Here is a 25,630-nt window from a genome sequence, read left to right as displayed (position 1 = left end):
CAGTTGTTCTTTTGTGTGCTTAAGACTAGAAAAACTGCAAGAACCGTTTCTTGTTTTTAAATTGGAGGTAGGAGTGTAACAATAGATATTCATGCATATTGTAAACTTTAGTCAGTTTGGTTCAGTGCACGCATGTATCAAATAATAATAACATCTGAACATAGGCAGAACGTTTATCTGCAACACCAAGTCCTCAAACCTTTAAAAGTGACACCAGAAAAAACAGAATTGAATTACTCTCCTGAAACAACATCAGGGTGAATGGAAACACTGATACTGAAGAATAATCAGTGAAAGTCCAAATCCAACTGCCTACATTAATCAACCAGTCCAGAACACTGGGTAGAATACAGCTGTGCTTTTATGATTCATTAAGTACATCTGATTGTTAAATGTTTGTACGGTCTTATTAAAAAAAGATTAATAATAAAAAAGCTTAATTCCAGTTTGATCTAAAATGGCAACTTTTTGTTTCTATTGATTGAAACATACTGAACTGTGACTTTGAAACTGAAGTATGTAGCAAGCTCTTTTCTTGATAGAGGGTTTCCTGTGTTTCATGACTGTGACAGTAGATCAAAAATAAAGTTGATTGTTTTGTGTTCATTTTAAGCCAGATGTTCTGTATTCATTTTTACCCATTTGATTAAAAAAAATTCCCACATGAAAGACCTTGTGGCTTATTAAGTCATAGCTCTGATAAATGTCAAATGTGCCACAGTGCATGGGACAATTTTCCTTGTTTTGCATGAGTGGCATTTAGTTGATTATCTGGTCTTGAAATATTAACCTGACCTGTGATTGAAGAACACATTTACCTCCGCCATGTGCATTCAATGAGTTTTTCTGCACTATGCAGAAGCCACGTGTGTCCTGTTGATGGGCGCATGTTTGTTGTGCTCCATGCTGACGCATGACGGGGGTGTTCAAGTGTCATTCACATTGAGGCACCAGCCAAGTCCAGGAAACAGGACATGTGACACTCGCATACACGCGGAGTTGGTGGAACTTTCACTTTAATATATCAAGTAACCAAGGAGACCAGACCTGCTCAATATTTGATCCTCTGCCACTCGAGCTGCGTGCGTGCGTGCGTGCGTGCGTGCGTGCGAGCTCTTGAGCTGCTATTACATTGCCTTTACTATGCAGGTTATGACCCAGGTCCAGCTGGTTTGTCAGTCCACTGAAAAGTTGCTGACTGCTACGCTAACTCACATTTATTATTACCATCTTAAGGATGGCATAGGTATTGAATATTGCACTCATTACAGCCAGGACTAATCACATGGAGACGTCATGTGAAACTAAAAAAAAAAACACTAGCTCTGTGCTACTGGATTGAGGTAACATTTGTTGGTGTGGAAGCTCTTACTAAAGGAAAGGGTCATAGATGAGGCTTAAATGGATCCACTACTTGAACATATTGGCCTAAATATATTGTAATTCTCCTAATAACCGAAAAAGTTGTCGTTTGTGAAACATAAAATGCATAATTATAAATAGTAAAAATGTTAATTCTTATTGTATTTTTAACTGGGATCGTTATTTATTTTTACCTGTGGATGGCATGCCAGGTACATTGTAGTGAACTCAAGCCTTTAAAAAAACAATGTGAGACATCAAGGTGATGGAGACGGCCTACAAAACGTTTAGATTACGGTAAAATGCCTCAAAGTTTTTATGTGGCATTATACATGTGTAGTGTATTGTTATTACTTCTGAAATAAATGTTTCTCCAATGAATATCTTTTGTTATAACTAATTATGGATCTCTTTTAAAACTCAGTTGTAAGAAGGGTTGGCAAATATTCTCATGGCTTGTTTATTTTTCACAATAAACTTGTGTTCAAAATGTCTGTTTGGTCATGATAAAAATTAGGAGACTACACACAGCCTATTTTTTTATTTAGTATTAGTTTTAAAAGCACTGAAAAATTCAAATAACCCAACAATAACTGGGTTAAAAAAGAACTAGATTTTTCTGTAAAATATAATTAAAACACAACTTCTGGTGAGGAACAAATTTGAACACTACCACGCATTTTAAATGGTTGAAAATACACACAAGTTTGTACTCAAATTTAGTTTTTTTTTTCCTCCTCCTTGATGAAGTGAGACCAAGGTCATGAAAGAACTGTCTGGGGCCTTTAGAGAGACGATTGTATCAGCTTAGTCTTGTGATTTAAAGAGGACTAAAATAATAATAAATCAACCATTCAGCTATGTGAAAAATAGTCAACAAGAAGAGAAACAACTGCCAACATGGCCAAGGCTGAATGCCCAAGCAAGTTCACTCTGAAAGCAGACCACAAGTGGGGAATGGTTAGATTGCTGGGAAAACATTCTGTTGGACAATCAAAATCTCAGTTTCCTCAAAGGCGGTTGTGTTTAGGCATTCTGCTGGAAACCTATCCTGATTACATTACATAGTGCTGCAAACAACATTTTGACTCTGACTTTCAACATATATAATCTTCTGATGGTGTAATGAGAGGTTAGACCATCCATCCCAACAGCCATCACCAGAGAGAGTCACTGGGTCGCCAAAGTCATTGAGTTTCTAAAGCCACTGGGAGCTGTTTTAAAGAATAATGCTGCACCCTGGTCGAATTCCTCACAGTCTGTCGAAACACTCTGAAAAATGCAGGACTCTGAGGGTGAATAATGAGGGAGAGTGGGTAAGAAGGAGCATGCAGCCATGAGGAAGGGTGGTGTATGGATTGTTCCTTTAACTTAATAATAAAATGGTGAAGGAATAATTGATCTCAAGTTTAACCACATTAATTTAGCTTTTCGAGCAACTTCTGGAAATTTTTTTTGTATCATGGTGTTGAGCTCAAACTGCAGCATTACCCAGTCCAACAGTTGGCAGGAGTTACAGTGAAAACAAATTAATGCCTTGATGAAGTGCAGTTTGGGCCACAGATCAGAGGGACTGCAGTTTTCCAATGTGGCGCTGAGGTTACTGTAAATCACTTACCTCATTGCTGTTGATGGGCTTTACTGCAGCTGCTACCATAAAGAGTAGAGTTTTATTAATCCCATGATTAATTTTTATGTGTTTGGATTGTGATGTCAGCACATGCTTTATACAGAGCAGCTCCTCGTCGTAAAACTGAGACTTATTTGTCAAAGGCCGTAAAAGAACTTAGCTGTTACTTTGTTGCTAACTTTTTAAAGTCTAGTTTCAAACTTGTTTTATCTGTTGTATGCCTCATTTCGTAACCTTTCCCTGCTAATCTGATTTGTTGTGTTAAATCTTTGTTTCATCTTCCTGATCCCAGTAATCTTAATCTCACTTTGGGTCTTTTTACAACCTCTCTGACCTCTCCTTCACTTTTTCTTGTTTGCACTTACCACTCAGCTCTCTTCACTTCCGTCTTGGATGAGAATCCATCAGCTTTTCTTATCCCTCGTCTTAGGCTGTGTGCAAACGGAAGCATAAGGGTTACTGTGCGCCTTCCGCTCCATCCATTTGAGCCTCATGTTTTGAGTTATTACTCTCTAATCCTCAGTGAGACCAGAGCCTGTCCACAACTCACTTTCCCCTCATACCTTACTGATTTGTTTCCAAGCTGGGCTGAAAGGTGCAAACTTTTTACCCTTTTCATTTATTTTCTCATATTTGTGATGCCAGAGGGGGACGTAGTCTGAGTCTCTTATTTGAAGTCCTCATACATTAGATTTACAAGTAATAGGTTTGATGTATTTTGCATCAATAATAACTGTGTTGTGACGATCTGATATTGTGATGGCCTGGAGCACAGCCAGCCTCTAGAGGGTGATCAAAACAGCTTTCACATTTATTCATGTATTTGTTCAGGTATTCACAAAAATAACATTGATTGCATGATTTTTCTAATACTTCAGTATTTGTATAGGTGCTCCAGTTACTTGCAAAATCATTCATACATCTGGAACTTGCATTAAACCAAAAATATGAATGTTTTGTTCATTTGTTTTATGATGGGCCAACACATTTCCAATTTGGAATATGTGGCAAGACTTAAGCATTTCTTCTCATATTCTTTCTATTTAATCTAACCACACTTGAGCAATTTTCCACCAAAGCACTTACTGGTGTATTTGCTGTGAAGCACAATTCCAAGAATATTGACTTAGAAGTGCTGAATATCAAAGCATGCCACATTTACAGGTTTTTGTCAATAAAAAGGGAATGCATGTCCCTTTCTTTCAACCTCACAATTATGCATCACAAAGACACCAGTAACATTATCTCTTGCCCCTGTTCTCCCCACATTGCCCCATCTCTCTTTTCTGTTACCTTGTTCATTTGTTAAACTGCTGCATGTGAACAGGGCCTACATCCATCACAAAGTAATGACATTATGTACTTAACTTTTTTTCCTGCAGTGATAAAATGAATAATGGTGTCTTGGAAAGAGGAAAAATGCACATACCCAAGCTGTGCATTGTGAAACAATTTCATATGGTTTGTTTGTTCTCCAGGGTCAGGCTACCCGTATGTTCTGGAGGCCCCAGCCCAGGATTTTATCTCTGGTAAACAAACAACAAAATGCAATACCCCCAGGCTGCCTTCATCAACTAAAATCAACCCCTCAATTTCACCTCTCCATTACTGCAGCTGCAGTTCTACTTTGTCAATAATATGTACTAAATGGTCATTAAGTATTTCTGCACTGCTGTAATGCTTTCAGTTTCCAGTGCTTTGTGACGTCTTAATCCCCCCCACCATTAATAACAGAAAAAGCTCTGCAGACTCAAATTCCAGTGATTGTCTCAGTGCAATAAAGTTTCAAAACAACTTTGTGAAACACACAACATTATACACTTACAACTTCTGGCTTCTTATTAATAAACAACCAACGGAAAAATACCCCAGTGTGCTTAACTTTGCTATTTTGCTGTGTCAGTAAAGACTAACTCCACCAGCCTGGCCTTATTACTGCTCGCCTCCAGCCCTAATGTGTAGTCGGAAACAATGTCTTGATATAGATGTGTGTGTGTGTGCGTGTGTGTGTGTGCGTGTGTGTGTGTGTGTGTGTGTGTGTGTGTGTGTGTGTGTGTGTGTGTGCGTGTGTGTGTGTGTGTGTGCGTGCACACATTTGTTTGTAATACCTTGTGGGGACTGAAGCCTGGTCCCCACAAAGGGAAACACTGTTTTTGGGTCAGGGGTTAGATTTAGGACTAAGGTGTGAATTGAGTTTTGCATAGGGTTAGGGATGTAATGGATAGGGATAGGGATGTAGTGGTTAGGGTTAGGATAAGAGTAAGGTTTAGGCTGTAGAAATGAATGGAAGTCAATGGAAAGTCCCTCTTTCCATTGACAAACATATGTGATGATTGTCTGTATAAGAAAGGGGAACTGAATACTTCTGGTTAGGCTTTGCAGTAAACTAAGTCAATGGCTTGTCTCTGCAGCCTTTGTGAAATTGGTCGTTCTCCATTAATAATATATATTTTTTTACATTTTGTTTCATTATAGCCACAAACCTCAATGTATTTGGAATTTAAATGTCAGATTAACACAAAGTAGTACATTTTTATGAAGATGAAGATGTCTAAAATTTCAGATGTGCCTTTGTTTTCAGCCTAACTGACTCTGTACTTTGCTAAATCAGCTTTCTAGAGAAAACCATTGGAAGGTTTTCTGCAGTATGTCTCAATCAGCTTTGCAGGTCTTGAGGCAAATTTTTGCTTATACTTCTTTTTAAAAAAATAAAAAATAACTTGACCTCAGTCAGATTGAATTGGGGCATCTGTGCACATCAGTTTTCAAATTTTATTCAGATCCTCAATTCGGTTTTAAAATGGATCTAATAGAGGTCCAGTTTTTTTTAAATTCAGCATTGTAGACCTGAATGTAAGTTTTGGGCCATTGTCTTGCTGGTGGGTGAATCTCTGGGGTTTGTGGTTTTACCTTCCCAAGGTTTGAGCAATGATCTGCATGTCCAGCATTTGTGTGTTTTCTTTTTTCCCTCCTTATATTAGTTTTGTTTAGATCATCGTATATGTGGTGCAGTTTGTAAATACAAATGTGTTTTTATTTTATTCTTTTATGTATGAGCAAAGAGAACATGGTGAATACATAGGCTCTGCATTTTCCTGTCACTTTTGAAAGATGGTGCAGATAGTGGGTGTGCCATAGCTTTGCTCTGAGGCTTGGTACGGTAGGTTGTAAAAGTGTAAATCAGCACACTTCAATGTCTGCAGTGGGCTGCAGAACAAAGTGCTGAGTCTGCAATAGAGAGTGTGTGTGTGTGTTTGTGATGAGAAGGTGGGGCAAGAAAAGGGCAAACTATAGCGAAATAGAAAGCTGGAAAAATGAATGCATGCAAAGCTGTAATGAAAGCATGATTTGAAATGGAAAGAGGTGTAAAAGTTAACACAGGAAATGGAAGTAAAGAGATGAGTGGAGGAGTTGATTTCAGAAGTCTGGAGAGGAGATTGATGAAATGAATGGCGATGAAATGAGGGGCAGAAGAGAGAGAATGAAAAAAGAATTGGGGAGAGTCTGCAATCCATCCTGTGAGTTTTGGTTCACTAGGCTGAAGTGCAGGAAATGAAACAACTTCTTCATTTTTGATCTCGCTGAAAGTGTCATACTCACAAGAGGGAGATTAGCAATTGTTTAATTATTCAAGCTACACTTACACAAATCTGCCCACATTTGCATAGTTAAAAAATCTCAAGTACTCCATGGAGTTTCCTTCTGACATCAGGAAGGAAAATGTCAGTTTTCCAATTGTTGGAATACTGTTTTAATACAATTTCTAAACGACTGAGTCATTGGTGTAAAATAGCACCCATAAATGGAAAAACATGTTGGAGCATCACCTATCTGCACTCCATCAAGATTAGCTGCAAATCCATCTGTTGCACGCTCAAATAAACTACAAAAAACCCAAGAGCTCCATCTCAGACTCAACGACCCTTGATGAATGTGATGAATGTGAAAGATTATGGGAAGACTGATCATATATGGCTTGTTGGCGAGATTTCTGGGAGACAAGTTGACAGATTATAGATTATAATGTATTGGTCCAAGATGCATTTCTTCACACTAAGAACATAGACTTGTATTGATGCCACCAGACCAGGGCTGAGCCAGCATGAACTCTTCTGTAAATCAGTTTACTCTTCTCTAAGTTTGTATCTTGTACAAGACAATGATCTCCAATTACAGTAAATGGCAAATAGCTTGCATTTGTACAGCACTTTACTGAAGAGTGCTCTACGTTCACATTCTGTTTGCAGCAGCAAGAGTGAGTTTGTTTCAGTGATTCATCTTCTAATCATAACAACTTGAAAACTGTAAATTAAAATGGCTGCAAACATGCAATAAAATTAATTGGCAACTGCATATAGTTGATCTGTGCCTTTTTACTGTCTAGTTATTGATCTTTAGTAAATCACCACCCCTGGAGAGAAGGCAGCCTCAGAAATCAAAGGGTCAGGGTGAAGATGGTTGTTATAGTCATTTTCGTAGACTTGGAGGAGACAGAAGAAAAGTGACTTCATGGAAAGATGGAAAAAAGACCCGAATGCATTCATTAAGGGTGGTGTAAGGGCCATTGTATTGATTTTGTGTTTATGTGGGACTGACGGTTAAAAATTAATCAATGACTTAAAGGAAATTCAGAGCTCCAGCTCTGAATGTAAAAAGAAAGTGAGATGCAGTAATGAGTCGTATTAATTCATATACCCTTTATTCATATACCCCTTCATCAAAACGAGTGTAACAAAATACTTTCAGAAGTAACCTAATTAGTAAATAGAGACCATCTGTTTGCAGTTAAATCTTTGTACTTTAAGAGTTTGAAAAGTTCAAGCAGATACCTGGAAACAGATTATGACTTAACTGCAAACACACAAAGACTTGACTGCTAACCTAAACCGACAGACCTCCATTTTATAGTTATTGAAGCGCATTGGTCATGAGCTATGTAGGATTAATGGGGTGATTACAAATAACTGTAACAATGCTCAAGGCCTAGTTTGGTCAACTAAAATAATATTTCCATAGTTCGGATCACTCCCAAAGTACATTGCCCAATTGTTTAACTGATAATGACATCCACAACCTTGACAACAAATTCATTGATCAGTTCCTGTTATCTGCTGTAAATGTCAGCTTTAAGTTGGTTGTATTGCTCAGCAGCGAAGGACATTCAAATTAAGCTTAATTTATTGCGTTTTATAAACATTCGCACACTGCACACAAAGATCAATAACACTGCAGCTGCATGTGGGCAGCAATTTAATGTGAAATAGCAGAGTAGCACTCTACTGGTGCTGTGCTTATTGCTCTTTTTGTTTGGAGACAGGATAATTGTGCTCATCAATAGTTGAATCAATTTGTAATCAAACTCCATTCCTAAGCATTAATTTTGTCCTACTTGACAGACATGAAATGTCAATGTGGTAGACTCTGAGATGTTAAAGGACATAAATAAAACTTTGAGCGAACACAGGCTAGAAAACCTTTCTAAAGTTTACGTCATATTTTAACAGCCGCCTCTGGCAAAAGAGGGAGAAAATTCTTTATTCAAAGTAATATTTGAAGGTTTTAAAGTATTTATGTTCTGCAGTACAATCACCACTAAATCATTAATCGATTTTTAGGAGACGAGGCCTCTCAGCTGTTGTTACTCTGTGTGATTAATCCTTTATTGAGATATGCCTCTTAGGCATTATTTATTGAATATCTGTGAACGTAGCAAACTTTCTCTGGTTTGAAGACATTATGGTACAGTTTCAGACTATAACCGCTGTAACATTAACGGTTGGACCAGCAGGTTTTCATGCTGACTGTGTCATCTCTGCCATCACCTCAGAAGTGATTGAATAGAAAAACATCTCATAGCCACATTTCCTCCAGTGCAACAAACTTGTATTTTTGGAGACAGATTTTTCTCATGAGAGTATAAGTCACAAAAGCAAATATTAATCATTACAAGTATTAAAAATTCAAAGTTATGCAGAAGTGTTAAGGCGCTCCTTAACAAGCAAAATGAAGGAAACTTAGATTATAGCATTTGGTGTTTAGCATGTGATAATCCTCCTTTAATGAGAATTTGGATCCAGAGCAGAAACTGTTTACTTCTTGAAAGCATCTTTAATATGTATTGCAAGGCATTAGTCATCCTTGCTCTGCTTAAGCTTTAAATTGAGGAAAGACGACCTGGTTTGGTACGTAGGTTTAATTTTGCCCTCCTATAGACGACTTAAACACACACCCTAAAGCCTGCAATTAAGGAAGGACACCCAAGCTGTTTATGTATCATAATAAGGTGGCGGATTTGTCCCTGCCTCCGGTCTGGTGGTGCATGTGTGTCCGTGCAGACACACCATTCCACCTCATTAAGCAGACATTGTTCTGCAGCCATAAGACTGGTGCCACAACAGTCGTTACTCGGCGAGTGATTGAGCGCGAGACGAGACGCTTTGGCTGCTCGCTGGGGACCGACGCAGTGGCTGCTACAGAACATTTACATAAGCATCCCCTCCCTTTTCATCTTATTAGCATAGAGAACACATCAACACGAAAGAGGGAGCGGAGGAGGAATGGATAGAGGGATTAATGAATAGACGAGTCGGGAGAACGAGATGGGAGAGATGGAGATGTTACAGTTGCAGGGTTCACAGGAATGACGATGGTCTCATTAAGTAGCAGAACAAAAATTTACAGATTCATATTTGTTTTTGTATCTTTATTTCTCTGATGACATTTCTTTGTTGTCCTTAGGGACCAATTTGTTTCGTAAGCTCTTTCCATTATTTAGTAATCTCCATTCTTGTTTATTTATTTTTTCCCCTGTTCTGCATTGACTCGCTTACAGAATTAGTTTATTTTTCACTGAAATTGCATTGATTCTTTGCTTTATTTAGGATGAGCTAGGTCTGGAGGAATCTTTAAAGAGGCAAACTCTCTGAACCAATCTGGGTTCTTGTAGCAAGAGCTTTTATAGAATACTTTTCAAACCAATCCATGCTTGTTACTGGAACACTGTTTACTGGAACACGAAGACCGTATGATGTAAATTTTGTCATCCGTAGCGACCCACTAGGCACATCTAGAATCGTGTGGAGTTTAGATGTTTTTGAGCATGCGGGTTTTGCAGACGACAGAAACGGCTGGTCAGATCATGAGCAGAAAAAGACAAAAAATACATGCAGAAGAGATCTACTTTTTAAAATTTTAAGCAAGCGTGCAAAAAATGATACATTCTGAACATTCTGATGAGATCTTTGGCTTTCTTCTTTTGTTTGTGGACATTTTATTAGCATCACATTATCTTCCCCGATAAGGCTGCAGTAAAAAACTATTTATTTTTGAGTGAAACACAGATGTGCTCAAAAATGGTCTGAATAGAAGTGCATGTTTATCCATGAGCACTAGGCAATCCAAACTTCTTTTAGTTTTGCAGCTCTTTTATTTTGAACTGCTTCTTTTTTTTTTACTTGCACTTGGTTAATTTAAAATCTGATGCAACTCGGAAAGGACTATATTTGTAAAAATCCTGAAAATAATTTGACAATTTATGAAAAATCTTTAACTTGTGTGTGTGTGTGTATGTGTGCGTGCGTGGGTGTGTGTGCGTGTACACGTGTGAGTATATTGGTGCCAAGCATCAGTTTCAGTTGAATCCATCCTGTATCAGTCAGCATTGGCATTTAAAACTCAAATGATCCAAACGGTGGCGTTTGTCTATCTATGCTCCTCCTGATCTAATTAAGCAGGTGGTTTTAAACACAGCAAGCCGTTTCTAATTGAATCTCTGCCTCATGCATGAAGCTCCATAATGAATGTGGAGCCACATAGACACGAAGAGGGAGCATGCCTCATTGCCATGACCGAGCAAAATTGGTGTATTAATGGTCAGCCTTTTAGGCCTTTTACACCCTTAGAAGGCTGTCACCTTGCATAATACATGAAGGGCTGATTTGAATAATTGGGTTTTCAGTGGAAGCAGTAATGAGGAATCTGCACCGGTAGTGTTGGTCTTCAGAGGTGTGTGTTCACTCTGCTTTTCTATTCTCCTCATTTTCACAGTAAAATCACAGCAGAATGGGACCAGTGTTGGTTTCCAAAATGGTTTTGTTCTGCCTAAAGGTCATGCAAACGCAGTCTGCTGTTGTTGCAAAGACCTATTGTAGGTGCAGATGTTTACATGCCGCATTAAATAAAGATAAATCATTAGCAATTGTTTGATTGGAGATGTTTCAGTCCAGCCATAGTTTTTTAATTTGACAAAAAAATATATAGACGGGAGTGACGCAGGCCACTCTCTAGTGCAGTTCCCTAATGTCAGATAGAGGAGCTTGATGCATTGTGTATCCAAGGCAACCTAAATTAGTCTCAGCAGGTTTGTGGGCACTATGTCTCTCGGTGAGGAGAGATTGAGCAAGTGCACATGTAAGACTAAAAAAGGAAAAGAAGGAAGGAGTGCAGAGAAAGGAAAGACAGCGTAAAAGAGGAGTTAAGAGTTTCAAATAAGACCTGCAAGAGAAAGAGAAGGAGATGTGGAGCTTAGAAGCCAAGCCAGAGGTTGAATGTGATTAAAAGATGGATGAAGGGATCGGGGGAGGATACATGGGATGACTCTGGTGATAAGAGTCACTGGGAAGGAGCATGCTGCTTATTGCATGCCATGAAGAATAAAGGCAGCAACTAGTCTGTAGGACCGCTGTGATTCTGTGCCTGTGCGGAAAAGCCATCAAGGACTGTAAGCTAATGAATTTATACATCCAAACAGCCCAAATTACACTTGATGTTGTAAAGGCACATAGACACTCTGCCCAGAAGCACAAGGAAGTCATGCCTGCATGTGTGCATGCTGACACACACATGCACACACACTATTCTTACATTGACTGGATGACAGAAGGGGTGTAGGAACACAGACGGCCCGTGGGTGAGATGACGCACAAGCGTGCACACATGCACTCACATAACACATAAAGCTAAATATACTCATGTACAAGGCCTGTTCCTCTGATCTGTCACAAAATTGGAGATGGAGTGATGGAAAGCACAGGCAAAACTCTGTGATAGTGGAAGCGTTTTTAACAGCTTTTGCCTCAGTTCACAGCTCATGGTGTTAATTGGAGAATGTGTGCATGTGGTTTTCTTTCCAATCCCTGCAGTATCAGCCCATGCACCCCTTCAACAGCTGTATTTTCCCTTCTCTACCATCAGAATGACTGCATGCACAGGACCTTCAAATGTTTTTTTATGCTGTTTTTTTTTTATTAACTTCTGATTAATAAAAAAAAAAAAAAATTATTTTCTGATTTACACTCAGAAAATAAGAAAACATTCCTTAAAAATTATTTATACATTTCACAATGGGACGTCCTATGGTGCTTCAGTCATTTCCTTCAGCGAGTTAGGACCGCCACAAACAGAACAAAGAAGAACTCTGACGGAGTGCAATCTGCACTGGAACCACGTCCAACTTTCTGACAGAATATGGTCACGATTCTTAGTTTGGTTATGCAAGATCAAAATGGTCCTTTAAAAATATCAAATATGTCCGGGTGCCAAGCAACAGGCCTTCTCAAGACTTGTGGACCGGAGAACCAAGCTCCCATGACAACCCCAGCAGCTCCGCAAAGAGTTTGAAGTTCCCCAGATTGGACAAGAAAATAATCACCATTCATTAATGAAAGCTCTTCTCTTTGTTAAATGAAACAAATGAACAGCAAGGTTTATTTGGTTATTTTGCATCGCTTAATAACAGAGTTGCACAATCAATTCATTGTCATCATAATTTCCATGCAAGCAGTATCCCCACAAAGGATTACTAATTTAATGCATAAAACTGATGTTGATGATATTGGCTGAGGTGCTAACCCCTGAGAGGAGAGGTGCTGATCAGTATGATGTTCAATTTTCACCAAGAACATCATCATTTAGTGTTTTTTCATTGTGGTGTGCAGTTTTGCTGCATCCTTTGCATTTGACTGAATGAATGCACCATGAATGTTATTATAGGAAAGTAACAAGATGGTAAAAGTCCAGTTTGTTAGAATCAAATGGACTTTTTATCTTATCTGATTGAAAAGCATTGACAAAAGCATTAAAATTTTCCATTCATGATCACAGAGCAAATGGTTGCAGAGTAGTGGCATTTAAGCAGAGTTCTTTGGCTCAGAGAGAAAAAGGAGCGATAGCTGTAATAAATTATGAATACTGCTGCACTCAGACTATTGATTTTGCTATCTTCTTCTTCTGAGGGGAGTATGAAGGTTCTTTTTTTCTTTAGATAAGTGAAAACCTGCTAAAAAATGCGGCAACATTTTTCTAAATGTCATGTTTTTTCCCTGCCGTGGAGAAATGTATAAATCCTACTGTGTGAGCACATGCTAATGAGACTGCTCCATTTCACAATCAAGCTAATGTTCAGCTCCAGCAATTGGTCATGATTAGTATTTCTGTTATACATTGTACCAGAACTGAGTTAGTTGGGTGCAGCATATTTAACTGTCTTAACTGTCTTAAACCATCAAGCCTGGCAAAAATGCTCACACTCCTTGAACTTTTCACATTTTGTCAGGCCACAAGCACATTCTTAGCTTTATATGGTGGAAAACTAACGCTTTCACAAAAGATGCATTAAACAATTCCTGCAGTGAAATGTTGTGGCAGCATGATGCTGTGGGGAGGTTTTTCTGCACCTGGAAAAGTATTGAAGGCTTAACTCTGCTATCGAGGGAGGAAATATGCATGACCAGCAGGGAGGTCAGGTAATGTCTGCCTGATGAATACAAACTAATTCTTCATCAGTTCAGTACACAGCTGTTTTTAACACTCCAAATGCAGGGACAGTTTGACTTAGTTTTTGGGAATGTGCTTTTCAATATCAACTAATTCCTGGACTGAAGCATGGCTCTCATCTGGGTAATGCCCCTCAACTAACATGTTCTGTTGTCTTCCTGCAGGTTGCACAGTTCGCTGCCAAAAATTCCTGATCTCACTAGTCAGAGAGGAATGGATCTTCCTGATCCTGCTTGGACTGGTAACAGGCATCATCAGCTGGGTGGTAGACATCGGCATTGCTCTCTGCCTAAAAGGTGAGGGAGTAGAGGAGGCTTTTATCAGCAAAATGCTCTACTTGTCGTATTTAAAGTTCTTGTTAAACTCGAATGTCTGTGATCAATATGTTGAGGCTTGACAACCAATTTGAAAGACTTAGATTTTACTTTTTGCCTAATAGAGAACAATTTCAGGCCTGCCAACACAAGTCATCTTCACTTTGGAATATGTTGCAAGCCTCTCAGTTTATTGCTGAGTAAGTAACAGGAGTAGTCTTAAGGGTGATGGAAATTAGTGTCTGGATCACTTTGAATAAGGCAGTCTCTCACCTGGATCAAAACTCATATCCATCATGGTTACGTGATGTGAAGTAAAGAGTTTGTAGAATATTGTAGTTACTCTGGAGCCTTTTCAAAACCCAATGGAAGTTGATGCCTAGGATAAGAATGTACTGATAAATGTGATTGGGCGTATCTTGTTGGGATACTGCATCATAGGATAAGTTCATAAAAGATAAACCCGATAAAATTAGGAGAAGTCAAAGGTAAGTGAGCAGAAATATTCGATTAGTCATAAACGTCAGGATGGCTAATGGGAGGTTTATGTGGATAAACACTAGAAAATGAGGTAAGATTGTAGACCTAGTTTGAAATCTAACAGGATATTATCTAATTAAAATGAACTTCTAAATTAAATAAAGGTAAAATAAACTAACAGAGATCTGTTTGTTTATAGTTGGTGCTGAACTGGATTCAACCTGCTTGTTTTTAAGTAAACCAATAGGCCTGTTTCTCCCACACAGTCTAACCCTGCATGAATACAGAACCTCCCTCCTGTGTCTGTGCTGCTGCTCTGATTTTGTTGTTTTTTACACACCTGTTGGCTTTACCTATGTATGTTTCAACAGCACAGAAGTGGATGTATGGTAGTCTGGACAGTAACGTGTTCCTGCAGTACCTGGCCTGGGTCGGCTGCCCTGTGGTCCTTATCACCTTATCTGCCGGCTTCATACAGATCCTCGCTCCCCAGGGTGTTGGTATGGCACACACACAGTCGGACACACAAACGAGACAGGACGGCTGTTCAGGCCTTTCAAAACAGAAACAGAAACACAAAATGCATTTATTTACCACTATTTGAAGGTGTAGCTTTTCTTCTTATTACATTTATATTTGACCAAAACTTCACAAGTCAATCAGTTTTAAGACTTTGAAACATTTCCAGTCATGATGAATTTTTTTTAAACCAAGAACTTTGTGTAGAAGCTGGATTGTATTGTTAGTCCTCTCTCATTTACAGAGAGAGTAAAAGAGAAAAAACACCTCCACTAACATTTGGATAGATGTCCCTTAGGAAGTTGGACCATTGAGCATTATGTTGCCATCAACTAGCAACCATTTGAGACTCTTATTAGAAATGGCAAATCCCATGAGTCCTCATCTTTTCAGACTAGAATTAATGGATGTATTAATTTATGCTCCTTTTGAAACATCCATGAATTTGGAATTAGCCTTCAGTCATTGTTTCCTCAGCTCTGAACAGTGCAGCAGTACCACTGGCAATGATGCTGTCCCTCAGCATAATGCTGCCCCCTCCTTATTGTTAAAAGTATTTTTTGTAGTTGCAGATGCATCCTTTGCAGCAAGTGATCACACATAGCACTAGAAAAATGCTAAGTTTAATTAAAACAGAATTGAATTATTTATTTATTAGCATATTTTAATGTTTTTCTGATATTGAATGAAAGGGCTTCACTAGTTAAATGAAAAATTTGCAGAATGTGGCAATTATTTTTAGATGATTAAATGATGATTGCAGCCTAAAGACAGTTTTTTTTTAATGAATAAAGCAAGTCTTTTTAAAATAAATCAGATTTTTTGTTGTGTATTAACAAATGCATTGTTAAAATGCATTATTGAGATATTTTTTTAACATTAATATTCACAATGACGGAACTGGAAACCTCTGACCAGAAAGTAAAAACCTTCTCTCAGTAAACCTCACATTCCTTCCCTAGATAGCCCTCTCTGTTTCTCTACAAGTTTGGGAAAGAACAGTAAATCCCCCACTAGTGTCCTGAATACATCAGTACTTCCTGGCATTCAGGTTTGGTTTATTTGAATGCAGCGCAGCACAGTATGTAAGTACACTCCGGCAGGTAAGGAGGAGACTTGACTGTCACTAACAGAGGCTAAACTAATGGGTGCACTCCTAAAAGTCTGAAGGCTTATTCAGCACAAATTTGGTCAGTTTTTTCCTCCACTCCTCTGTAGAGGAATACAGGGATGGGAGAGTGGAGCCAGAGGTATAAATATGTTGTCAAAAGACTCCTAAATCAAAGCTGGTGAGCTAGAGAGACCCATTCTTTTCTCAAGCTCAGTCGCATTGACTGAAGCGTGTCTGAACAGTTTCAGGTCTCGTCTCAGACTTCAGTCTGGACTTTGACTCCAAAGTTATGCATTCATTTGTATGGGTCAGGTTTGTGTTTGTAGTGTGACAACCACAAACTAATGATGGGTCCCAGTCACCCTAACAGCCCACTTCAGGGTTTCCTCCAGTGCATTATAAGCCTGGCGGCCCGCCATGCTTTATTATCCCCGCCGCCAGGCTAAGTGTTAATTGTTTACGTTTCTAGGAAAATTAAGAGAAAAGAAAAGAAAACAAATATCTTTTTTTTGTTTTGTTTTTTTTAAAGCCAGGCTGCAAGCGTCTCTTTTGCTCTTAGCATTTCACTAGCTGAGCAGATTTAACCTTAAGGATAGGTTTATAATAGATAGGTTTATAGTTTATGCATTTAGACCCGACAGCGCGTGGACCAATCACACAGCTGGTGCCTCTGCGCTTTGCCTCTGCGCTTTGCCTCGCGCGCTGCCGCTGCTTTACCTCAGCGGAATCGCGCGTGCATCCTTTCACTCAAACTGGAGACAGGCTGAGTGACCTGTATGGATATTTACATCGACTTACTGCAAGGAATTATGATCCTTTGGAGAACTCTAGGTAAGAGTTTTAAAACTTGCCGCGTTAGCTCTGGTTGCGCAGCTCAATGTGAACCATAGGAATAAGTTGTAGCGAATTCAGAGGCGCGTTGTGGAGCGGTGAGAATGATTTATCTTTGTGAACAAAAAATTATATGCAGTGTTTACATCTCAACACGCTGTCCAGCATGTGGCTCTGTGTCTGTCTTCCCTGTAAAGTTTATGTCTGTGGTCCCGTTTGGCCGGAGCGTTTGTGGATAACGAGCAGCGCTAACCTCATCATACAGGTTCAGCCCGGTGAGGAGCTTTAACGCTCTCCTCGGAGTCACATTTAACGCTGATTTTATATTATTTTATTATTATTTTTAGTATTATTTTTCCTGTTACACGATGCATCAAACCATATCAAATGCGTTGTCTAGTTAGAGTTAATACACGCGGCTGCACGGAGATCTGAGAAACTCGTGACCGTCAGACACGGTCGAGTCACATAGACTCGACCAACCAGAATAGTTTCTGTGACGATTAAAAACTCAACAGACACGAAATGGAAGAGCTACTAAAGCCACATTAGCAGCATTGAATTAAATCTCCTGCTTGTTGCGCATCTCTGCGTAGTGCAGCAGATTACCTCATCATGCAGCGCCGGTCCAAGGCTCCATGAGGCCTTGAGCAGAATTTGATTTAGGGGCCCCTTTTGTTGCTAAAAATATCAGCACCTCTAACAGCTTCTGTGTTAGATTTAGTGAAATATGGGAGAAGGGAGTAGTTTAATTGGCCAGCCTAAAAAGCAATAAGTTATCATCGCAGTTTACTAAATTGGATTTGTAAATTCAAAGATTAAACTCACAGCATCAGATTGTTGCTGTGGTAACAAAACAATCTAACTATGAATATTGTTCTTTGAAGTTTTACAAAGTAAACTTGCCAGCTCTTTAAAAGCTTGTATTTAAATATTAAACAATTTAAAATAATTAAATGTATGTATGCCTAAACAATTGAATAAAATTTAACAGCATTGATAATCTCAATAAACAAATGTTAACATTTGTATCTGTGGTCTGTTTTAATATATTAGCATTTATGGGGCCCCTGAAGCTCTTGGGGGCCTGATGGAGCCGCTGACTTAATTTGGATTAAACAGAAGTGCAAATTTGTTGTTTTTAGACTAGTTGTGGGTTTAAATAGCATTTCACTGGAGATTTTTTCCCGTAACAGAATTGCACAGTAACACTTTTACATTTCCTGTCAACTTAACATCTTTTAATACAAAACACGGTGGGCCGCCTCGACGCCCTGACCACCGGGCTTAGCAAGTTTTCTGGGGGAAACCCTGCACTTCCAGCGACCCTGGCATGTTGCCTTGATAAATGAAGAAAACGTGTTAGAAATGTGTTAATATTCTGCAGTTCTGTCATAAATATTTAAAGTCATGAATCAGCTCTGACTGAAATGTCAGCTGCTCATCACTCGTCTTCTGTTCTGCAGGTTCAGGCATTCCTGAGATGAAGACCATCCTGCGAGGGGTGGTGCTGAAGGAGTTTCTCACTTTCAAAATGTTAGTGGCCAAAGTCATTGGTCTGATCTCCGTCCTGGGCAGTGGCATGCCGTTGGGCAAGGAGGTAACACACACACACACACGCAGCAGCACCAATAATCATCCCACACCCTGCCATAATGTCTGCATCAGTTTGTGATTCGAACACAAACAGGCCAATGAATGATGTAGGGACAGCACACACTGACCCACACTGCACATGCTGGCAACTTTGCAAATCACTGACTCACTCGTTGCAGTGCACGACTTGTAGGTCTAAAGGCCGCTCTTACTCATGTTGAGGAATGTGCAGCTGCAGCTTTATAGTTATTCAGAATTATTCATATGTGCAGTTATGGATTTGCATTTGCATTTCAGGAATACACATATCCACTGTTAAAAAAATGGCTCATCAGAAATCTTTATTCCCTCACGTAAAGACAAATATTAAATCTTCATCAGGACTATGCATTGACTTCCATTCATTTCTATGAATCACCCTAAACCTGAAATCAATTTACACCTTAGTCCTAAACCTACTCTGTAACCCAGCAACGGTACTTCTTCTTATGAGACCCCATAATAAGTAGTGGGTCCTCACAATGTAGTATTTGTTGGAAAAATGGACCTTACAAGGTGAGAAATGCTAAAACACACATGTAGACAGAAACCCCTGAGGGTCTTTTGCTTACGCACCACTGCAGCAGCATCTGTAGTTTTGATTCTGCACGGACCTCTTCCTCCTCTTTATCTGTGCTCCCCCTTCTAGTTCTCTCACTTTTAATCCCTTCAGTTACGCTTTGATTTTTTTTTTTTCATAGAGCCCCTGCATGCCGTCACATGTGACTTAGAGTAAATGGGGAGGGGGAGTAAAGTGGTGCTTAACCTGAAGTGATTACGTCTGTCTCACGACTTCTGTTTCCTCCTGTCAGAGTCCCTTTGTCCACATCGGCAGTTTGTGTGCTGTTCAGCTCAGCAACTTTATGTCTCTGTTTGGAGGAACCTATGAGGTGAGTTACACAGATTTTGGTATGACTCATAAGGATTCACTGTTCCCCATTTCTGCTCAGTTAATTTCAGTCTATTTCACAGGTGGCACTAGCAATATTAGGATGTTTACTTTGCTGTTACTCCTTGCGATGTTATCCATACCACTCGAACCTGTTTCACATTTTATCTCATTTTATTTCTTTGTATTTTATTAAGGTTTACAAATAAAAACCACTAATTAGTGCATATTTGTGAAATAGAAGGATAAAATATACACAGGTTTTTAAAAATATTTGCAAATGAAATGCTTAAAAATTCAGAATGGATTAACTTTTAGCCCTCCTTAATTTGATATTCAACAACTCAAGGGTTTGACGAATTCTGAGAAGTTCTGGGAAACTGTCCAGTAACTTAGAAAGGACCAGAACTGAGGGTATTGTTGGGTGTTGGACAGAGCCCCTTAAGTATCTACTTCATTCAGTCTCCATATCCAAGGACTTGGGGGAAGGTGAGGTCATTACAGACGTCATCCAGAAAGTTAAACACTCACCAGAAATTAGGCACCACATTTGGACTATAGTCCAAAAAAACTCTGAAAAAAGGTGTTCTGTTCAGGTGGGACCAAAATTAAATGCTTTAGCCTCCATGCAAAAAGTTATTTGTGGAGGGAAAAACACTCCATCACCCTGAACTCAGCATCACATCAGTGAAACATGGTGGCAGAAGTATCATGTTGCGGAGAAACTTGTCTTTAGAAGGAACAGAGATGCTGTTCAGAACTGATCGTACAGGATGATCTTATTAAAAATCTAGAGGCTGTGAAGGACTGGAGATTGGGGCAGAGATTCATTTTTCAGTGGGACTACAACCATAAACGAAGCTGAAATGTAACAGCTTAGTTTCAGGTGTTGGGTAGGCCAGTTAAACTCCAGATGTAAGTCCAACTAAGAATCTGCAGCAGGATTTGAGATTCAAAAAGTTCCTTCGTCCAGTCTGACTGACCTTGATCTACTTAGAAAAGAAGAACAGGTCAACATTTCTGCCTCTTTCTTACTATTTGGTCTTGGTCACATAATATGTCAGTAAAATACATTGACATTGATGGTTATAACGTAAAATAGGAAGAGATTCAAGGAGGGTGACTAGATCCACAAGACACTGTGGTTTTATGTAGTTGCATAATACAAAAATTATTAAGGTTTTTTTCTGAGACTCAAAATGTTGATTTTCTCCCCTTCTCTCATATTCTCCAATATCTTTTACACAATGTTAACATCCATCAATAGCTTATTTTATAAATGTTTAATTTCCCTTTATTTGTCAACAAGCTGCACAGTTTTCAACAACTTTGTGTTTCAATAGGGTTGGAGTTTTATCCATTGGGAGAGCAGTGTGGGATCTTACAGAAAGCAGAGTTTCTCTCTGACTCTCATCTTTCCTTGTAATGAGATGTTAGCAGTGCTCTTTGGGGAATGAACTGTGGGAGAAATTGGAGGGTTTGAAAGCAGCACTTCGGGCAGTTCAGTTGAAAACTTCCTCCCCGATGCATCTATTGTCACAAAAATCACAACAGTTCTGGAAAGAGTTTTTCCAGCTCTGTGCTCTCCTGGTTTACAGGTATGGCTGCACTACAGTTGTAAAAATACTGCCATTTATAAGCATGGAACCCAAAAAGGCAATATTATCTTTTCTATGCTTCTTTTTAATGTTGCCTTGGTATTGTGTATACATAACTATCTGCCCTCTGACAGATTACTTTTGTTTTTGCCTTTTGTCACTCAAAAGTTAAGATCAAAATTAGAGAAATTTATGCAGAATCAATACAAAATGTAGCTTTTAAATGATGACTTTATTTCCTAACAAGGAAAATGTTATCAAAACCTAACCTATGTTGAAAAGTAACTGCCTTCCTTTGATAAATCATAAATGAACTATGATAAAATGCAGTTTAGAAAGTGGAGTTGAATTTCACAAACCACACCCAGGCTTGATTTTTGACGAACCTGTGGAATCAAGATTAACTTGAGCAGAACCTCTGACAAAATAAAAATAGGCTAAAAAGATCTCAGAAAGCTACACACCATACCAAAATCTAAATAAAAACAAGAATAAATAAAATGGGCATCTCTAATTTGATGTTACACCATTTGTCACATTTCTGTCTTCATTTAAAATCTTCCATTCTTCCATTTTTCCTCTTTTTATTTGTCCATCTTCACATGCATTGTTTTTTTATTACCATTACATCGTTTCCATTTAATGTTCTTAGTGGCTCCTTATCCCCGGAGAGCCATGTGTTGCACTTTATAGCATTTTAATAGAAAGAGTGATGCATGAGTGAAGTGTGCCGCTGCTGCTGGATCCGGCCCCTCTCCACAGTTTTAAGTACAGTATGCTAATGTAACCTGTGGGCTGTGAAAAAGCAGCTTTTCTTTCCAGAGTGCTGTACTTTAAAGCACAGAAATAGGATGAGAGGCTTATATGCATGTGGAGAATGTCATTATTTGTAGAGGGCTAGTTGGACCTAATTGCATAACATGTTTTTATTCAGATCTGTGAATGTGAGGTGATGGGGTGTAAATGCTAAAACATTCAAATGGCTGCGCTGACTCACACAGTTTAATCACTTATTCTCTGCCTGTTTAATGCTGACTCTTGCTCTCCTGCTACACGAAGGAGCCGGGTCTAGTAGGGATTAAGGTAAATCAGCTAAACATTTCCCAGCATGCTTCCCTTCCTTTGTCCTATCAAAATGATAAGAGTTTTACAAGTTTTATCCAATACTGCTGGGACCAAAGGTCACCTATCGGACACCATAAGAAATTTTGGTCTTTTTTGGCACAAAACAGTCCATACAATTCTCTAATATTCAGTAAAATAAAATAAGTTTTATTTTATCAGCATCCACTTTAGTTGAGTTTCTCTCGCAGATAAAATATTTGAATCCATCAATATTTGGGTCAGAGTAAGCTTTAGTTGCTTTCTGATGTGAGATTTGTGTGCGGGTGTGTGTGCGCGCGCGCGTGTGTGTGTGTGGGTTTGTTTGTAATACCTTGTGGGGACGATTTTCCTGACACATACTACGTTGTGTGGACCAATTGCTCCTTGTGGGGCCCGAAGCCTGGTCCCCACAAGGGGAAACCCTGTTTTTGGGTCAGGATCCCAATGGATAGAGTTAGGACTAAGGTGTGAATTGAGTTCTGGATAGGGTTAGAAAAAGGGTAAAGGTAATGTTTAGGCTGTAGAAATGAATGGAAGTCAATGGAAAGTCCCCACAAAGATAGCCACGGAAACGCGTGTGCGTGCGTGCGTGTGTGTGTGTGTGTGTTTGTTTGTGTGTGTGTGCGTGCGTGCGTGCGTGCGTGCGTGCGTGCGTGCGTGCGTGCGTGTGTGTGCACGCGCGTCAGAAGTAGCACCACATGCAAAAGCAGGATAAGCCTCAGTACAGTGAGAGAAATACAAGTGCCTCTAACCTCTCTTTCACATTACAATGCTGCTTGAAGGACTTCAGTCTCCTGGGTACCAAGGTAGGTAAAATTAAAAGGTCAAAGAAAAAAAAAAAAAAAAAACTCAATTTCTCAGAATGCTCCTTGATTCACTTTCTCCTGCAGAAAGGTGGAATTATCTTTGTTTTTTGTTCTTCACTCATCTGGCTTATTAGGCTTTACAGGAAAAGTACTGAACTACATGTGTCTGATATTATATGAACTGTTTTGTCTTGTAGGTCCCGTTAGAGTTTTGCCAATTTTTTCAAGATTTTTTTTTTTAATTGATGAAGTTTAACGCTCCTGTTTCTGGTACTTTCTGTAGATATGTAATTGGTTTGTAGTTGACTGTAATGGTGACCTGTGAAACAAATTCAGTGACTTGCTAAAATGAAAGAAAAATAATCCTTAAATGCTTGTAAATACTAACTTTACTTGAAGTCGATTGTATATTTATCTAAATTTACAACTCATCTCCCAGTCCATTAGGGTTTTATTTTTTTTTTTAATTATCATTTTGTACCTGTGTTTCAGAATGAGTCAAGGAACATCGAGATGCTTGCGGCAGCCTGTGCAGTGGGACTGAGCAGCTGCTTTGCTTCCCCCGTAGGAGGTGAGTTTGCAGGACAAATTAATTGTTTTGCTTACTGTAAATTTGATTAGAATTAATTGGACTAATCTAATTCAAAGTCATTTTAAAAACAACTGTTGGCCACCATTCCAATTACAGTAAAGGAATTAAAATAGCCTTGATGAAATGTATTTAAAGAGCAGATCAGTTTTTCAAGGCTGTTGTTACAAGATATACTTAATTTCAAAGTTTTACTTTGTTCTTACTATTGAACCATCTTTTGTATCAAAGTTAAAATCACTGTGAAATATTTAACCAAAATCTTTGATCTAAAATTCTTCAAAACACATTGAGCTACCTGATCCAAAATATGAGATGTGGGGGGACTTGCTCAAAGAAGCAGTTTTTACATCTCACACCATATTGTGATGTTCAACCATCACACATTTAAACAACTCTCTTCTATTCCCTTAATGTCTGTAGGAAAAATATGTCACAATTTATTGCTCTGCCTTGTTGCAGGTGTGTTGTACAGTATTGAAGTAACATCCTCATTCTTTGCTGTGAGGAACTACTGGAGAGGGATCTTTGCAGCTACCTTCAGTGCCTTCTTCTACAGAGTACTGGCTGTCTGGTACGGAGACGAAGGTAACGTCCGTTTATATCAGGCCGTTAACCAACCACCTAAACATCTCAGCAGTTTAATGCTGTACATAATTGCACCACACATCTTCTATAATCAAAGCAAAACACCATCTGCTAAAACTTAAAAAATGTTAAACTGTTAAAAGAATGTTTGTCCGAATATTAAAAATTAGTGTGCATGTAAGATTGGAAGAAGTTTAGCATAAATATGATGTTACTGAAGTTTACGTTACCACAATTTTATGTTAAGTATATTTTATCTATTATTTATTAGTTTGGAAACACATGTTCAGGTCCTTTGAGGTCCAGCTACATCAAGAACTTAATTACAACAAACATATTATAGTTCAGCAACATTGACATATGATGAAACATTTTCAAGTGCACGGAAATGTTGTAAACCGCTATATTTTATTCTTTTGTTGTATTTAAGTATATTTAACTATATTTAAAGGGGCTAGGTGACATCTTGCATGACACTGCATTTGAATTTTATTTTATCTTTTGCACCACTGGTTAGTACCTTTTTAGACATTCAGACTTTTAAAATAACTTCTTTCTCAAATTGCTACAGAATTTTAAATCGATAATAATGGGAGTTTCACTCCAGCATCATAAATACTGGCAGCTACAATCGTAAGTTGTTGGAAGCCATTTGAAATAATATTCTCAGCTTGTTAAATTATCCTGTAATGACTAATAAGTAACTTATCAAACAGCAGGAAGAGCCTGAACTGTATGACTCAATACTTATGTCTGAATCCACTCTGTGTATTATGGCACACATCATTAGCTTTCTGAGAAGTTAACATGTCCTGTTGGTAGTAATAACATCTGAATTCAACGGAATATGAGAAACTCTGGTGGCAGATTGAAATGTATTACCAGGAAAAAGAATTAGTTTGCAGAGCTGCACTTCTAACTCACCAAGCTGCAGGTCCCAAGTGATCTGTTAGCTACTGCTGTTTATTTCCCACACCTAATTTTCTCTACCCATCTGTCTACTGTGTGCTGGCAGGACTTCTGGTCTGCAGGGCAAGCTTGCTTTTTATAATTAGAAACAAAGCATGAACTGTTATTGTACCTGCACAGAAAACTGAAACAGCTACAATTAAAACCTTCAATGTGGACCTCACATTATCAATTTTGTGTGTTTTATTGTGACTTGTTCTAATTTCTAACTTCTGTATGTTTCTGTTTATTCAGAGGCCATCACGGCACTTTTCAGCACCCATTACCATTTGAATCTTTCCTTTCACCTGAAGGAGCTTCCTGCCTTCATTGTCCTTGGGTGAGTTTTCCTCCAGGTCAGAGGTCATCAACCTGTGGCTCTCTGGACCTTACACAATGACTTTTAATAACGTTTAAAAATACATAACAAATGTATGTTTTAGGAGTTTTACA

At 38.7% G+C, this 25,630-nt stretch overlaps 1 protein-coding gene across 2 annotated transcripts in view; it reads left to right on the top strand.

Moving 5' to 3' along the window:
• Nucleotides 1-25,630, top strand: part of LOC106905162 (chloride channel protein 2-like) — a 103,278-nt gene that overhangs the window by 19,920 nt on the left and 57,728 nt on the right. For both annotated transcript variants that reach the window (XM_088011711.1, XM_088011710.1), the window contains exons 3-9: nt 13,930-14,061; nt 14,931-15,059; nt 18,487-18,620; nt 19,468-19,545; nt 23,545-23,623; nt 24,104-24,229; nt 25,433-25,517. In XM_088011711.1, coding sequence (XP_087867837.1) covers nt 13,930-14,061; nt 14,931-15,059; nt 18,487-18,620; nt 19,468-19,545; nt 23,545-23,623; nt 24,104-24,229; nt 25,433-25,517 — 763 coding nt within the window. The remainder of the gene's footprint in view (nt 1-13,929; nt 14,062-14,930; nt 15,060-18,486; nt 18,621-19,467; nt 19,546-23,544; nt 23,624-24,103; nt 24,230-25,432; nt 25,518-25,630) is intronic.

The sequence above is a fragment of the Poecilia mexicana genome, unplaced genomic scaffold (genome assembly GCF_051168715.1).
Source record: "Poecilia mexicana isolate PSO_F unplaced genomic scaffold, ASM5116871v1 scaffold_13, whole genome shotgun sequence".
NCBI lineage: Eukaryota > Metazoa > Chordata > Actinopteri > Cyprinodontiformes > Poeciliidae > Poecilia > Poecilia mexicana.
Note: the sequence above shows the minus strand (reverse complement) of the source record. Positions and strands in the feature narration are given on the sequence as shown.